The sequence below is a fragment of the Halichoeres trimaculatus genome, unplaced genomic scaffold (assembly GCF_033239565.1).
Source record: "Halichoeres trimaculatus isolate MK-OKI-2021-1 unplaced genomic scaffold, fHalTri1.1 fHalTri1_scaffold_11, whole genome shotgun sequence".
Taxonomy (NCBI): Eukaryota; Metazoa; Chordata; class Actinopteri; order Labriformes; family Labridae; genus Halichoeres; species Halichoeres trimaculatus.
Genome location: NW_027437189.1, coordinates 10,991,027 through 11,007,224, shown reverse-complemented (window position 1 = coordinate 11,007,224; position 16,198 = coordinate 10,991,027). Strand labels below are relative to the sequence as shown.

The 16,198-nt window shown below is 39.1% G+C and overlaps 1 protein-coding gene across 1 annotated transcript in view; it reads left to right on the top strand.

The window, feature by feature from the left end:
* fgd (faciogenital dysplasia) overlaps positions 1-15,347 on the top strand; it is a 73,807-nt gene extending 58,460 nt beyond the window's left edge. Inside the window, exons 5-19 of the mRNA XM_074682042.1 lie at positions 814-903; positions 3,181-3,317; positions 4,294-4,450; positions 4,579-4,717; positions 6,534-6,592; positions 7,053-7,199; positions 7,293-7,385; positions 7,474-7,553; positions 8,392-8,422; positions 8,878-8,982; positions 9,442-9,495; positions 11,389-11,490; positions 11,664-11,792; positions 12,835-12,975; positions 13,638-15,347. Of these exons, the coding sequence (XP_074538143.1) occupies positions 814-903; positions 3,181-3,317; positions 4,294-4,450; positions 4,579-4,717; positions 6,534-6,592; positions 7,053-7,199; positions 7,293-7,385; positions 7,474-7,553; positions 8,392-8,422; positions 8,878-8,982; positions 9,442-9,495; positions 11,389-11,490; positions 11,664-11,792; positions 12,835-12,975; positions 13,638-13,883 (1,710 nt within the window). The 3' untranslated portion in view covers positions 13,884-15,347. The remainder of the gene's footprint in view (positions 1-813; positions 904-3,180; positions 3,318-4,293; positions 4,451-4,578; positions 4,718-6,533; positions 6,593-7,052; positions 7,200-7,292; positions 7,386-7,473; positions 7,554-8,391; positions 8,423-8,877; positions 8,983-9,441; positions 9,496-11,388; positions 11,491-11,663; positions 11,793-12,834; positions 12,976-13,637) is intronic.
* The last annotated feature ends 851 nt before the right edge of the window (positions 15,348-16,198 follow it).

The following is a 16,198-nucleotide window of genomic DNA, read 5'->3' as shown; positions in this document are numbered from 1 at the left end:
GACGGGATAGGTTTTGTTGCAAATTTGAACTTCATTATGCAAACCCAGAACACGTTTATTCATGTTCAGTATTAGTGCTACGGACAGCAACTTTATCAATGTACCCCTTCATACTACAAAAACCAAACACTGCAAGGGATTCTGGGATCAAAGCTACAAGTAGTTAAAACAAATACTAAAGTCACAAAATGTCACTTAAATGATGACATTAAGAAAATAAATCTGAAAAAAAGGTGTTTGTACTCAGTTTGAAAAGAAGTCATCTTATAAACGTTAGCTTTTAGCTTTGAATTATCAAAGTGGGATCTGTACTGATACACACATATAACATTTGACTGAAATGAAGTGCCAAAAGATGTCTTTAAATAGATTTCAGACAACAGCACACACGGGCTTCACACTTAAAACAGGTAATACAAATTCGTATGTATTTCGTGTTTCAAACAGTGCATTGATTCTTATTCACTCTGATGTGACAACAGTTCTTAGAAATATAGCATGAAAAATCAAAAACAGGTCAGGGAGGCTGGTGTGTTTTTTTGGACTGTGGAGGTTGATGTTCTAATATTAAGCTGCTTAAAAATAACTGTAGACTCACAAGATTGTGTACTTTTTTCTCCAAACCTTCGCTTAATGACATCATTGTGTTTTCAATGAGTGATGTGTCTATAATTAAAGGAAACAGAGGTGCCACTTACCTGAATAGATATGCCAAAATAAAGTTTTGTGTTGTATTACAAAGTGTGAATTGATTTAAATAATTTTCTTGTTTTGTGCCTTGGTTGTAATCTTTACTTTCTGCTGTTTCTTCAGTGCTCAGAGGCTCAGAAGCTCCTCAACATCGCCAAAGAGCTTCTCCATACTGAAGAGGCCTACGTCAAAAGACTCAACCTCCTCGACCAGGTAATGGTCCGCTTCTGTGTGCATCTTTTTGAGTGTGTAACTTTGTGTTAACATGCTTTTGGTCCTAATTTGGTCCAGATTTAAATCTGTTACGTGTGCCACTGGTCTTGGTGATTGAGATCAGGGCTGAGCTGGATTAAAACTGTGCCCCACTGTTATTTACTGGATAACAACAGTGCTCTATTGACTGGATTATTAAGAGAAGTGTGAGACAGTGTGTCTGTGCATTGTGGGTTCATACATTTTGCTTAACTGTCACAGTGATCTTAAACCACCGATGGTAAAACCTGTGGGTTTGTGTTTTCAGTCCTGTAGCTTGGTTTAACACTCTGTGTAGACTCAACGATGCCACAATGCTTTTGCTCTTAGCTTTGCCTTTTTCACTTAGATTCAGAATTCCCAAATATAAGCAAGTTCATTTCTTGTGTGTTGCGTAAATTAAAAATAATAGTTTAAAGATATTTAGTTAAGTATCATTAGAAAATGTTGCACCCATGCTAAATTGGCTCTCTGTGTTCATTAGTGCCTGAGACAAAAAAATTACACCTGTGGTTCAGTCATCTTCCTCCTTGTAGGGTTTATGTGGAACCTAAGATGCGAGGCCAACCTATCATAGACCAGATCTGGTCTACGCACAACAAAAGCCAGAGAAGCCTCACAGCTAACTTCCTGTTTTTGTTTCATTGCTCTCACACAACTGGGGCTACCGTGGAAACAGTCAGCCAGTCACTCTGAAGGTGATGAGTGAAGCAAGTCAGTTTAGGATCTATGATGCAACATGCTAAAGAATATCAGTATTTGAAGACTACCAGGGAAGATTTATCCCCTACTACACATATTTCCTTTTAAGGTGACTCATAAACTTTCTCTTAATTTCTTAAAGGGCATGGACAGTTAATTTGCCATTAAGTTGACACAAGTTTTAAAGATATAAGATCAGATATTAAGTTAATAAATTTAGTTAATAAATTTAGTTAACAAATTTAGTTTAAAAAAAATCAAAGAGCTAATCTGAATATCAGTTTCTTGTTGTATCTACTGGTTCCTAGTTGAAACATGGTACCCCTGCCAGCTGGTGGCTGTAGCACATTAAAAAGTTGTTTGCCAATCGCTTTAAATAACAAGAGGAGAATGATACTAACTGATAGCAAAAGAAGAAGCAGAGCAACAGTTGTGTGGTTTGGAAACAGAGAAAACTGAAGGTCAAGCATGGCCTTGTCACGTTTATAGAAAAGAATAGAATTTTATTGTCATTATAACAAGTACAACGAAATTGAAGTCACAGCAGCAATAAAGAAAACAAAAGTAAGAAAGTGTATAGAAAGTGCAAAAAGGTCCATAAGAAAAGATGATGACAGCTTGTCCATCATTGTCCAGTTCAGCCTCCACCTCCACAGGGTCCAGGACTGAGCTTCTTCAGTCATGCTCCATCTCTGTCTCTTAGATCCTGTCTGCTCAAAGCAGGTGAAGTTCTTCCAATGTGGCGTTAGTGTCTGATGTTAGCTCCGTTAGCCATGTCTGTGAATAGCACATTTCTACTCTGCCCTCTGGTATTCCCTCTGTTGCTGGGTTAGCACAGTTAGCTTGTCCATCTTGGATGGAAGGACAGGTCCATGTCTTCTTAGCTAACACCTGAGAACCGGCACGTCGTCCTCACCTCCTTCTCCTCACCTTGTGGGAAGACATCAGGCCTTACACCAGTTAGCATTGACATGCTACCGGCTGAACAGCTGAGTTCACATGTAAACAATGCAGCCATGGTTATATATAGGATCTCCAGACAAACACAAGAGCAATAATAGTAAAAATATTGCTGAAGCCACAAAAAGTTTGGTGACCAACAAAAGACCATGACCAACAAATGAGCCATACAAAGTAATGATCCACTCCAAATACAAAGATTACGAAAAAGAGACGAAAAAATTACAAGAAACGGACAAAGAAGAGAGAGCAGCTGCAAAATGCTGCCATAGCCAACAGGGCGGCGCCTAGCAACCAATTTATACTTATAGCTCCTAAATTCACTTAGAATGTAATTGTACTGTGAAATACTCAATAGTCAGCTGTTAACACTGTTACTTTCACTGTCTAGCTGTCTATCTAGAGCGGCTGACGTCACATAACCATGTGGTTTCAAGTGGTCTGTAGTGCCTCTATGTTTCCCATAATGCATGTCTGAGCCTTTTTGCCTCTTCTCTTGTTCCTCCCTTTTTACCTCCCTCTTGTTACCACAGTAATTTTTGTCAAACGTTTTGCTTCCCTTACTTTTCTCTTCAGGTATTTTGCACTAAGCTCACAGAAGCTGGAATCCCTCAGGACGTCATTACAGGGATCTTCTCCAATATCTCCTCCATCTACTGCTTCCATGACAAGTTCCTGCTCCCTGAGCTCAAGACGCGTATTACTGGAGAATGGTGAGAAAAAAAAAAACATGCAGAAGTTAGTTTAAACCTTTGGTGCTGGCTGGGGTGACAGGCAGTGGTTGGCAGTATTGTCAGACTGATGTTTTTTCTCTCAGAATGCAGAGTAGACAGGAAATCTACCTCGAGTGTGAACAGATCATCAGCTTCCCTTAGCAGATAATGACTCTTCTACAGAGCTGTGTTTTGGGAAATCACCAGTAACATGATTGTTGCTCTCACACGCTTGAAAAACTTATTTGGCGGGGAATAAAAGACAAAACATGTGTGAACACAGCCAGAAGTCGTTTTGTTAAAATACCCCAAGAAGTGCTTCTGAGATGAGATGATTTGTCTGTAAAGAAATGGGATTGGATCATCTGAGGGAAACCTGTAACAAATTAACTCAGTTTGCTCAGTTTTACAGAAAGAGATCTACTTTCTGAGAATTTATGAAGATGATTTCTCTCCTAAACTGAAACTTTCATTTGCATCTGTTAAATGTTCTGGGGCTTAGGGTGTTTAACTTATCAGACTTTTAAGAAAGGTAGCTTTATATTCTGATAGGAAATATAATCACTTTACTTTAGCTGCAAAGGTTAAGCCGTCAAAGCACTATTAACTTTGTTTTGATTGTTTTATGTAATCTAAACAATCCTGGGTGTGGTGTCTATAGACATTTAAGACATTTGCTTTTTTGAGTGAATGTTTGTTTTCAGGACCAAAATATTTTTAACTGACCCTCTCAAAACATTTTTCTAGACAATTCTTGTATTCAAGTGTTTTTATAACATAACAAAGGTTTTAAAGAATTAACATTCTCTTGAATACTTTTAAACAAAACAGCAGTTAAACTACGCAGTATAATCAAGTTGTAGCCCTGCTGCATCCAATAGATCCTTGGTTTCTAACAAAGACGGAAATTCCTTTGTCTTTAAAATGTTTTCTGATCATGTTAATATTTTCTCTGTTTTCGTTGTGTTTTCTGCAGGGATTCAAACCCGCGAATTGGAGACATCCTCCAGAAACTGGCTCCGTTTATGAAGATGTATGGTGAATATGTGAAGAACTTTGACCGCGCCATGGACTTGGTCAACACATGGACACAGCGGTCGTCACAGTTTAAGAGTGTAGTCCAGAACATTCAGGTATACGTTTGCTATTTTTTAAGAAAGGTCTCCTGCATTGATTGATTGCTAGTTTCACTGAACTCTCTTACCTTCACATGAAAAAAAAACCTGTTCTCAATTCTTTGCTTTTGTGTCTGCACTGACAGAAACAGGATGTGTGTGGGAACCTGACGTTGCAGCATCACATGTTGGAGCCAGTCCAAAGGATTCCTCGCTATGAGCTGTTGCTCAAAGACTACCTGAAGAAGCTGCCTGATGATGCTCCAGACCGAAAAGATGCAGAGAGTGAGAAATTAAACTAGTCTTTCTTTGTTTTGCTGATACACATTCTCCAATCAGTCAGAGTAGATATACCGTGGGGTGCAAAAAATGTTCTCATTTCACATGTCTGACTTCCTGCCAACCTGTTTCTACTTCTGCTTCCCCTGGGCCTCTCAGCCTTTACCTGTGATTGGTTGAATCACAAAGGTGAAAATCTATGGTTCTGCAAAGGTCTCATGTTTTGACTTTGTCCCCATCGATTCTAAAACAAAAAATAGAGAATACAACAAAACATGTCGAAGAAACTTCTGGCCATATTATACCATCCTCTTCTTTTGTCATTTACCACGCTGAACTAATGTAGTCTTGAGTATGATTCTTTTTTTTTTTTAAACAGACTCCAATTTGCTTATGATGCACATCTGAGTTAATTGGCAGTGCACATATAATGATACACAAGTCTCACCTATGGAGGGACATGCTTCCCTGACTGTGGGTCACAGAAGAGTGGGTATTAAGGAGCGTATTATGATCTCAAAGGTGAACCGAATTGTTGAAATCAGACTGTCTGAGCTTTAATGCACACGACCCACCTCTCCAATTTCTGAGCAGTGTTGGTGTGTTGTAAAAAAGACACAGGTGCATAACCATGCCAGAGGTTAGAGGGGAGGCAGAAATTCACTTCACCTCTGTGTGTTGCTGCTCCACTGAGCTTTGCACAGCTTTGGTCCTTGAGGAGCTGGTTGATAAGATTTAGGTCATGATTTGAAGATTCTTTGGAGCACAGATGCCTTGCTGGAATTTTAAATTCGTGAACCATTGTACCACGTAATCATTACACAACTCAACATTTTAATGCTTAAGTGGTCAGCAGCGCCTGGGTTTGTGCTTTGCTTCACTTGACAGGGTTTTTAGAAAATGTCGTGTGAGGAACTAGGCCAAGTTTGGGGCAAACAGTTGTTCAGTCTTGGCAGTGTAGTATGTGATGATGGGCTTAACTGACCTTTTAAATCCAAGGAGCTTTTTTTCAGGCTAGCATGTTTTTCCCCTGCACAATATTTGTATTGTTGGAGGGAAAAAAAAATTCTGTTCACATCAAGCATGGAATAAGAACCTATGATGATCAGTATTTGTCCTTTAGGAAAGACAGTAATGTATTGTTTATTTTAGGTTCATTTGTATACTTAAGTAACTATTAAAAGAGAAATCATTGTATTAATTTTTCATAGATTTTTTGGTATGAACCCCTTTATTTCAACCTGATTCTGAAGTACTTCTCTTTGCCCTTTCTCCATTTTGCCCACTTTCTTTGCGACAGTGTACACACTGTAGTTCGGTGCATCACTCTTTCTGACCACATATTAAATTTTATATGACGATGATGTTCTCCCACATCCTTGTGTCCATTTCCTGGAGAATGTAACCTCACCACACTCTGGTGTTTGGAGTCAATGGGAGGGTTTTCTCTCCTCCGCTCCGGCTGACATCATGCAGTTTATCACAGTTGTTTTGGCCTCATTTCCTGCGGCTGTGTGTCTCTCCTGTTTATGTAGGCCATGATTAAGATGGCTGACTCAGGTGCTCCCAGGCATTAGTACAAAGCTCTATCATTGGCTATCAGCCAGTCTAATGCCGTTAGTGTGTTTAATGACATGCCTTTTCAGATCCTTTCACGTTTATATCACGCAGCCTGTGTGAGGCCCCTGACATGTTGTTACTATTATGATATTTTACAGTCTGCGGTTTGCTCCCTATTTAATCTGAAGTCTTGTTTTACTCAAACATGATTTTTTTAATTAGATCTGATGCTAACAGGCTAACATGTGCATTCTTGTTACAGAGGCACTGGAGCTAATCTCTACTGCAGCTAACCATTCAAATGCAGCAATAAGGAAAATGGTAAGACTTCACCAAACACTTTGCACCACTCATTTTCTTCTCACCTTGTTTTGACACCTTTTGACAGTCTCAATGAGCTTTATAAGAAGCAGCTAAAGCATTGCCCAATCTTTTCATCACTGATGCTGTTCTGTCAGTCAGCAACATTGCAAGAGTGTGTCTGGGGGAGTCGACGTGTTGAATTAGCACAGACAGGAAGTTGCTGTTTCCTGCCTTGAGTTTCACAGCTTGAGGAAGCCTGAATGACTCTTTTCAACACCCATCTTCTTCATCTTTTGAAACCTTGAAACAACTTTAGCAGACATAATGTGTTTCTGAATCAATAAAGAAATATAATCTCTGCTTGAGGCCCTTCTGGAAAAATCCATGAATGAATGAGACTGAGCTGATGAAAAAGAGCCCTCCCTGCTGTCTTGTCTGCTTCTGGGTTCCTTACCTTTCCTTTGCCCAATGTTTACAGGAGAAAATGCACAAGCTGCTGGAGGTTTACGAGAGGCTCGGAGGAGAAGAGGACATAGTAAACCCAGCCAATGAGCTCATCAAAGAAGGACACATAAAGAAGATGTCAGCCAAAAATGGGACAGCACAAGACCGATACCTCTACTTGGTGAGAGCACTGAGGGGTTGAAATAAAGAATTCACACAGCTGAAGAATATTTGTAATTATCCTGAAATTATGTTGTTTCCTTCTTTGATTTAGTTCAACAACATGGTGCTATACTGCGTGCCTAAACTCAGACTGATGGGACAGAAGTTCAGTGTAAGAGAGAGGATTGACATCGCTGGCATGGAGGTGAACTCAAAACTTCTGCTTCTCACTTATTTTTAATTCATTCATTCGGGTGGACACACATTAAATGTCCTCTGCTCTTTTACCACAGGTGCAGGAAAATGTGAAGCACAATCTTCCTCACACGTTTGCTATCATTGGTAAGCGGCGTTCACTGGAGCTGCAGGCCAGGTGAGACAGAGTTGACTAAGACACATTTTTGCGAAATTTAAAAGAAATATTTTCTGTTATACTAACATAAAAAAAATTAGTAACAATTAAACTGCCAAAGTCCTTGGTCAATAATAAAAATTGGTCAATGTAGCACAGTAACTGCAATAAAAATGTCAAGGTGAAGGATGATTAAGTAAATTATGAAACCACTTGGGATGCTAACCAATCATCACATTATAGCTCTTAATTTACTTTTTTTTTTAATTCTTTAACACTTGTTTTTGTCATCACCGCTTTTAAAAATATGTTTAATGCAGTGATACTTCATGTATCAATTCATTTCCTTACATAATATGACCTTAAATTTTACTCAGCAACTGAAAACCAGCTTATGAGCTAGCTAACAACCACTAGCTAGCTCTTACATGCTAACAAGACCCACATCCACCTTTGTTGCACACAGTCATTAGTCTTTTAGTAAATTCCATCAAAAAATCTTGGAAATGACTCAGATAAAAGCTGCTGCTTAGCCTGAACTTTTTTATTTGATGCTGTTACTAAAAATGCTGTGTTATGTTAGCTTGCTAGAATGGTAGCATGTTAAGAAAGCTGAACCACAGCATTCACGCTCAGCACATTAGCGCTTGTTAGCTTTTACCAACTAGCTGCAGATGTAAATGGTTAAACATAAAACTAATCTCTCCTTTATTTTGAAGTATTTAAAAGCTACAAATGCCTATTAACACTGTAAACCAAACAAGAGTTCATTGATGATTGAAGTGTCTTATTGACTCATATTGAAACTACTAAGTTGTGTCTTTCAAGGTAAATGCAATGCCTTTTTTGTGTTTTACAGGACAGCTGAGGAGAAAGAAGACTGGATTCAGGCAAGGATCTCACTCATGCTGACATTACATGTAGTAGCACACACACATACACACATAGAGTCTCTGTGTCTCATGCCCACATGCAGTGTTATGTGCCTGTGGTCATCCTGCTTTATTAGAGAATGGAATTAGCAAAGATTTCCTCCCCACACTCATTCAGAGTGTTTGGGAATTAAATTCTCCAATAAAGCCCCTCATTATTGCTCATTTAGCCCATTACAGCAGAGTAAAGCTGATTAAAACATTTTGCAGGGTTGAGGAGAGGGTGGGAGGAGAGTGTAGTTTTACACTGTTAAAGCACAAGAGATGGGCTGATGTGAACAGAGGGGGTATTTAGAAATACAAAAGGGAAATGACACCAATTTCTTCAATCAATAATCTTTCCTTCTTGCTTTACTCTCACCTCCTTTGCTATCACTCCCTCCGCTCTCCTCTACATCTCTCTTGTGACTCAGGTGATCCAGGCCACTATCGAACGGCACAAACAAAACAGCGAGACATTCAACAAAGCCTTCAACAGCTCCTTCTCCCGTGAAGATGACCACGTCCCTGAGTCACCGGTCTGTCTCACTCTCCTTTTATCACTCCCTGCATTGATCATTTAATTAGAAAGTCATCTGGCTCAATGAATCATGAGAGACTAGTGGACCAAACAAGTCTGTCATAGTCTGGTCTTTGTCTTCTTAAACAGTTCTCCATCTATGGACGTAGTACTATCAGACACATAAAGAAGCTCTTTCTTTCCATCGCTGACACTTGCAACACGTAGCGTCTGTGAGTCTCGTCTTCCAGAACTGTCTCTTGACCAAATAGGGAAAGCCCGAGTCAAAGTGTATACAAAAGTCTTATGGATCTGCTTTGACCCACTTTGGTCTGTCTGAACCTGGCACCAGGCCAAGTGAAACTCCTCAGAAGTCAGAAGACTAGGTTTAGTAAGTCAGGGCTGTCACCTAGTGGTAGAACTGTGTAACTGCAGGCACAAGCTGCTGATGCTCAACATGTTTTCATTTTTCCCTCAGGGTCCATGGAGCAACACATCCATTGACTCAGACAGTGAAAGACTTCATGAAAGGGTAAGACAGAAATAGAAATGACATACGTTGTATTCTGATTAAACCTGTTGTGTTGTTGTGCATTGTGCCATCAGATCCTTGATGAAAATGTAGATCCTTTTTAGAGGAACATTTTTTATTCTTAGTATTAGCAAGTCATTTATTAGTACTGTATGTCATTTATATTTGATGTAGCCAAGCAAAAAATGATACAAATGAGATTTTCTTTCTATAAGTAACATCTTTTTGTAACTGCAAATTAGGGCTGAACAATTAGTTGAATTTAAATCATCATGGCAATGTAATACAATGCAATTTTCAAATCGCAAAGGCTGCAATTAAAAAAAAAAAAAAGTTTTAAAGTGCATTTAAAAAGTGCAATCCACAAGTATACATAATTTAGTGGTTGAGCCAAAACTTTGTTTTAAATTAAAGTTCTTTACTTTATTTAGTGTAAGATTCATAGAAGAGAGGATTCATATTTATTTTTCAGATTATTGTTCATACCAGACTTGTTGTTCTGCAGTGCTTTGTTCCTTTTTCTGATTTTATCAATGAAAATTATTGATAATTTTATTACACGTCTACAAGGCTTGAAGTTAAATCAATCAGTCACTATTCTACTGTGTGTGTAATAGTTAGAAATATATTATTCATATCAATTCATCACATTTCATCATAACATGTAGGCCTGGCCTACAGGAAAGACTTGTTTATATGTTGACAATATCCTTTGTTGTGTTTGTCATACCACAGAATTTTGTGTTGCTTGTGTCAAATTAATAATGTAGAAGACACACATCCCCTCTAAAAATTGCATGCTAAATCACAATCGCAATATTGGTCCAAAAAAATCGAAATTGGATTGTTTTCCAAAATCATTCAGCCCTACTGCAAAGACATCTGTGCTGACACAAGATGACTTTTTGATAGCATTAAGATAACTTTAGTAATTTTGTTTGTGTATCTAAATGTGCTCAATTGTTAGATTTTATTTGAGTTTTGTTGTCTTACTGATTTTAAAGAAGGAACGTCAAGATGAGTTTTTAAATGTGCTATCTGAACATTATTTAGGTTATGTATTTGGGCTTTATGCCTTTACATAGGGATGTAGGATAGTGCATAGAGCAGGTGACATATCAATACATGTGACTAAACTTGACTAATTACAGTATTTGAAAAAAAAAAACAGTTTTTGTTTCAGTTAAAGTAGTAGTATGTCTAATATGTATTCAAACATGTTGCAATTCAAATTTTGGTTGAGGTATAAGGTAATTAGAGTCATAGATCTACAATGCTGGGTAAAGCACAGTTTAATTAATGAACATACTGCTATTTTTAGTACATAAGCCATGCTAGTCCTTCTAAATTTAGCTCATAACAAAAAATCATTGCTGATTTTGGATCCATTACAGGAGTAAGAGTCGAGCATCTTTATTTTGACTGTGCTGTGAGATTAGCATAATGCTGATTAAGTGAAAACACCTTTGAGTGTGAGCTATGGGAGAGCTTGAAATAAAGGAGTTTGAAACTGCATCAACACCTTCATCCTTTCCCTGAATACCCTCCTTTTAATTCACACCACACAGTACAATGGATAAGCTTGGATAAAAGAGCGTCTCTACTGCGTTTTAACTGACTTCATAAGTGGCAGATGATTTTTTTTTGGTTTTTTTTAGCGATTTCAAAATGAATCAAAAGGGTGATGACAGGATGGAGAAGAATAGTGCGTCTTTGTGGGTGTCTCTTTGTCTTTGTCCATGTTATTAAAAAGGTGAAATGGAAGACAGACATCAGACAGAGAAGAGCTGAAGCAACAGGAGACCTCAGACATTCCTCTGGTTCATCTGTGCTGAAACAGACTAGGCTGAAGATGTGACACATGACTGTTTCTTTTCTATGTGCATTCTGCAGAAAAGTTCCAGGAAAAAGGAGAAAGAGAAGCAAACGTGTAAAGGCTGCAACGAGAGCTTCAACTTCACCAAGCGCAAACACCACTGCAAGTCGTGTGGAGCGGTGAGCACAGATGGGAGAGCAGACAGTAGGGCACAGTTTGGACGCATGTAGCAGTGATGATGGGATGGAGAGAGAAGTCAGGGAACAAGTGGAACATATCTCACAGACGATTAACTGTGAACAGCAAAGCAGCCTTTAATGCTGTTTCCCTGTCTCTCTGTGTCCTTCTGCAGGCCATCTGTGCGAAGTGTTCAAAGACCCTGGACAACAAAACCAGCCGAGTGTGCCCGGAGTGTTTCGAAGCCAGTCTCAGCTTGGAGAATCTGGGTGTTAGTGAACAGAAGAGGAAAGCTGGGCCTGAGGTAGAGACTGACAAAAAACAGAACGCTGAAAAATGAGCTACATGTGCAGAAGAGTTTATTTTTTTGCTTTTGTAATTTGAGCAGCATCTCCCAGAATACCCCTGGTCAATGTCTACAAGACATCAAAAGAAGTAGTTCTCACATAATGCCAAGTATATGAAATCTGTTGTACACCCACATGACTTACCAGATATAAACACACATTGAATGACACATGTGGAGTTAGTTTTGTTGTGAAATTAATCCCTCTTTGACAGCTAATAATATAATTAGACTACAGCTTATGGAGGACCTGTCATCCCAGCTGTCTCAGCAGTATGGCTGACTTCTCTGCCCATGTATGGATACGAAGTCAACTGTAGTCTTTCAGTTTATAACATATTTTCATTAAAATTTCTTACCCTTATCATGGTTAATCCGATTTTTTTTTTCTATGGATAACATCCTAAGTTAAAAAAAGGCTTGGCTGCAGCGAGGTTTGTCACCACATGGGGGAGCTGTAAACCACATATGTTGTACACAGTGAACTATAGGAGCTTGGATGCAGATGGACCTAAACAAGCTAATTTAAATCAGAACAACTATGATAAACTGTTTTTTATTGTTTTAAAACTCTGATTTTTTTATTAAGCTTCAGTGAGTTAATTTATTAAAGCTCCTGGGAGAATTTTTTAAATGATTCTTAAAGAGGCTTAAACTGAGACTACTGCCTCTCTATGGCCTATCAAAGCCAACAAAAGTATTTGGAACATTAGTGAAAAACTTTAAATTGTCATTTATTATTTATTATATTTGTAACTGCTGTGAGGGGGTAGGTGTCAAGCCAGGTGATTGACTGCAAGGTTAATACACTGCGTTTCTTTACATTTAAAAAAAAAGCAAATATTTACCATGAGTGATACTTTTGACAGTTTAAAGAAAGTCGGTACGTGTCAAATTTGACTCAAACCAAAAGTGCCTTACAGTAGCTTTAAATTTTTTAATAATTATTCATTTTGTTTTGTAATCTATTAAATGCTTCTATATTTTTACTTTCTTTCAGAGACAGACTTCTCTAACTGGGGAGAACTGTGTGCTGTGTGGTCACCTTCAAGTGCAAGAGAAAGGGAAGAGCTGGACCAAGATGTGGGTGGCTGTCACCAAGGCGGAGCCTCTGGTGCTCTATATGCAAAGCAATGGACAGGTGAATATTCAACAAACACATATAGGATCAAGCTGCTGAATAGAAAGCACTACCCTTTTTGAGATGATAAATCAAATGTACTTATATTTTTGTAAATGGATAGATATTTGTCATATCTAAGTGATCCTGCTGTGCCAGGCTGTCTTGGTTGTCCTGAATCCAACAGCAGGTGTAGCTTCTGCTTCAGCCAGACACACACTGCTCCACTGTGTCACAAAGTCCCAGTTTGCACTGATCAAAAGCAACCACCATGGATTTACTGTTGTTCCTTGAAATCTTGGCTCTGCATGTAGGATTATATGTTCCCAGAATATCCCACAGAGAGACATTTCACAGGATGTTTACATGCTCGCCTGAAAGAAAAAGATTCCCGAAGCAATCATATTTGGAGGGCTTTTTGCTGTGATTCATAGCAGCACGGAGAGGAAGTTGGGCTGATAAAACCTCTCCCAGTTTCATTTCCAGGACTAATATCCCAATCCTGAAAGCGGCCATTCCAAAGATTAGGATTAAAAGGGAGTTGGACTAGCTTTTCCTGATTATGCAGAGGAATGAGGGGGAAGGGTTTAATATGCATGCAGCTGAAAAGACAAGCTGTTAGCATACTGCTGAGCACAGTCTGTTTCCAGTTAATGATTTTTTTAAACTTTTATTTCCTGTAGGACTCCAAGGGTGCTCGAGCGGTGCCCCTACCTGGTTTCGAGGTGAGCGTTGTACCGTCTCCAGCAGGGGAGAAGTCAGAGATCAAACAAGCTGTGCGGCTCAGTCACACCCAGCAGACTTTGCTCTTAAGTGCCCAAGATGCAGAACTTCAAGCCAAGTGGGTGGAAGCACTCTCCAAAGCATCCCTCGGAGAAACACCCACGGATACATCGGTCAGCCTGACTGAACACAGGAAGAGCCAGTAGCTGCCATGTCGGGGTGACAGGACTCCCTCCTTCCCTCCCTCCCTGTCTCTCCTGTGTATAGAGCACACATTACTTGAATTCACTTACCTTGGCACTTTTTATTTTTGTTATGTTTTCCTCCCTTCCAAAGGACCACTCAATCCTTCCTATGCCACTTCAATCTCCTCCTCATCTCCTCCACACAGCTACTTCTTCTTCTTTTCCATTTCCACAGTTCAGTTTTTCTCTGACACACAAAAACAAGGACTACTTTTAAACCGCCAACGCCGTATGTGGTTGATTTTATCACTCTCAGTGTTTTCAGCAGCCAGAGAGGACTAAATATTTTATTTGTAAAATAGCTAAAGAAGGTTTTTTTTAAAGATGAAGTTTCTTGTACATTATGAGACCGTGTTGTGAAGCATTAAATCTTATATGTCTGTTTTTCCATTTGTGTGAAAGTTTGTGTGTGTGTGACAGAGTGTGAGGCCCTTCCTGTGTTTATTAAGTATTGAATGTTAGTGTAAGAAAAACCTGCGCCACCCTCCTCCTGCTGGGAACACGGTGGCAGATGAGTGGGTATTGTACAGTATGTAAACTATAGTGTGATGTAAGGAAAAAAAAACACATTTTAACTTAAAAAGACAGAGATGTGTACGCTTGTGGCTGGCCACCTGATGCTCCCACTGTCAGCTCCCATATTACAGACCCTCTATTCTCTTTATTGGTAGTGACCTGCTTCCATCTTCGTCTTTGGACTCTTCAGATTTCTAATCTGAGACTGATCCAGCACATTTCCTCTCTTTCATTACTGTGATTTGTCTGGATGAGAAAGAAAACAGCCAGGATGGGATCATGTGGCCTCAGCTCTTGACCCATGTTCAGTCCTTCAATATCTCCACTTGTACACTCGCTGAATAATCCTTTCCATGTTATTATCTTTCTCTCTCTTTCTGCATAGCAACAGTTCCCCCTGCTTCCCTCCCTATGGTGATGTGATGGAAACCAAGTACTGTAAAACTGTTAATTCTGCCTTGACCCCTGTGCCCTGCTCCTATCAGCACCAGCCTTTAAGCAAAGTAGCAAAAAAAACAACTTGTCAATGGATCTATTTGTGCATGTAAACTCACTCATATTCATGTACTGTGCTATGAAATCTTGACCCTTTCCCTCTTTTTTATGCTCCAGGATTCATTCTTGTTGTACTGTAAGTGAGCTGAGTCGGCTTTGAGTGTTTTTTTAAACATGGATTGTGCACAGTGGAAAAGCAGTCGAGCATATCATCAATAAAACATGTTGTGACTCATACAGTACGATGCTGTTCAACAGAAAGCTCAAGTGTCATATCTGCAGTGATGAAGGAAACGTGTGGAGTAAAACAACATCAGGACCATGCATTGAGTTTCATTCACTCCAGCCACTGATCTGTGATAATATCACACACTAAAAGGCAAAATAACTGCAGCAGATATTTGTTTTAATAAGCTGATGAGATGAAAGAGGATTAAAAACCATGTTTATGTGTAACTAGGTCCCTGTCTGCCTTTGTACATGTCATCCAGGGTTACTGTGGTGTAGTAGTACTGCAGTGCTCCTCTTTATGACATGTTTAGATGATTAAAAATGTTGTTTTAGGAGAAGATTTACATAATCTGTAGGAGAACAAAGATAAGCGACCATCTAAAACAGAAAAACACTGCCTGCTTTGTATTAAAAAATCACCAGTTATGAACAGAAATGAAACTGCTTGATCTTGATCTAAGTGAGTTTATTTACCCTCCCACCATAATATCTGCAGGCCTCACATTTTTCTCAGTAGGTCTGTGTGTTCACAAAAAAACAGGAGAAGATGGTCCCTGAAAATAACCGCTTTATGTCACAAGTCAACACTAAATGTCAAGATGATAAATGAAGGCTGGAGCCTCTGAGGAGCTCTGAGCTGTGATGCAGATACAGAAAGCAAGCTGCTGACATCCTCCTTCTGTCAAGGTTTCACATGCTGTGTATACCTCAAACCACATGAAGCAGAGTGAGGGTGTTTACAGCTCAGGGACAAATACAAGTTTGAAAGACCATAGCTGATAAATCAGAATCTGAACCAGAATCAAGTTTTATTGCCAAATACATTTGCACATACAAGGAATTTGACTTGGTGTATTGGTGCAACAATTAACAAGAAAATAATACAAATTACTTGCTTTATATTCTGTAAAATAGAATAGAATATGGAGAAAGTTAAGATATAGAATATACCTTCTCTGCAGAGCGGATGATGCGCTGCAGCCTGTGTTTGTTCTTTTGCTGTGGCTGCAGTGTACCAGACTGTGATGGAGGAG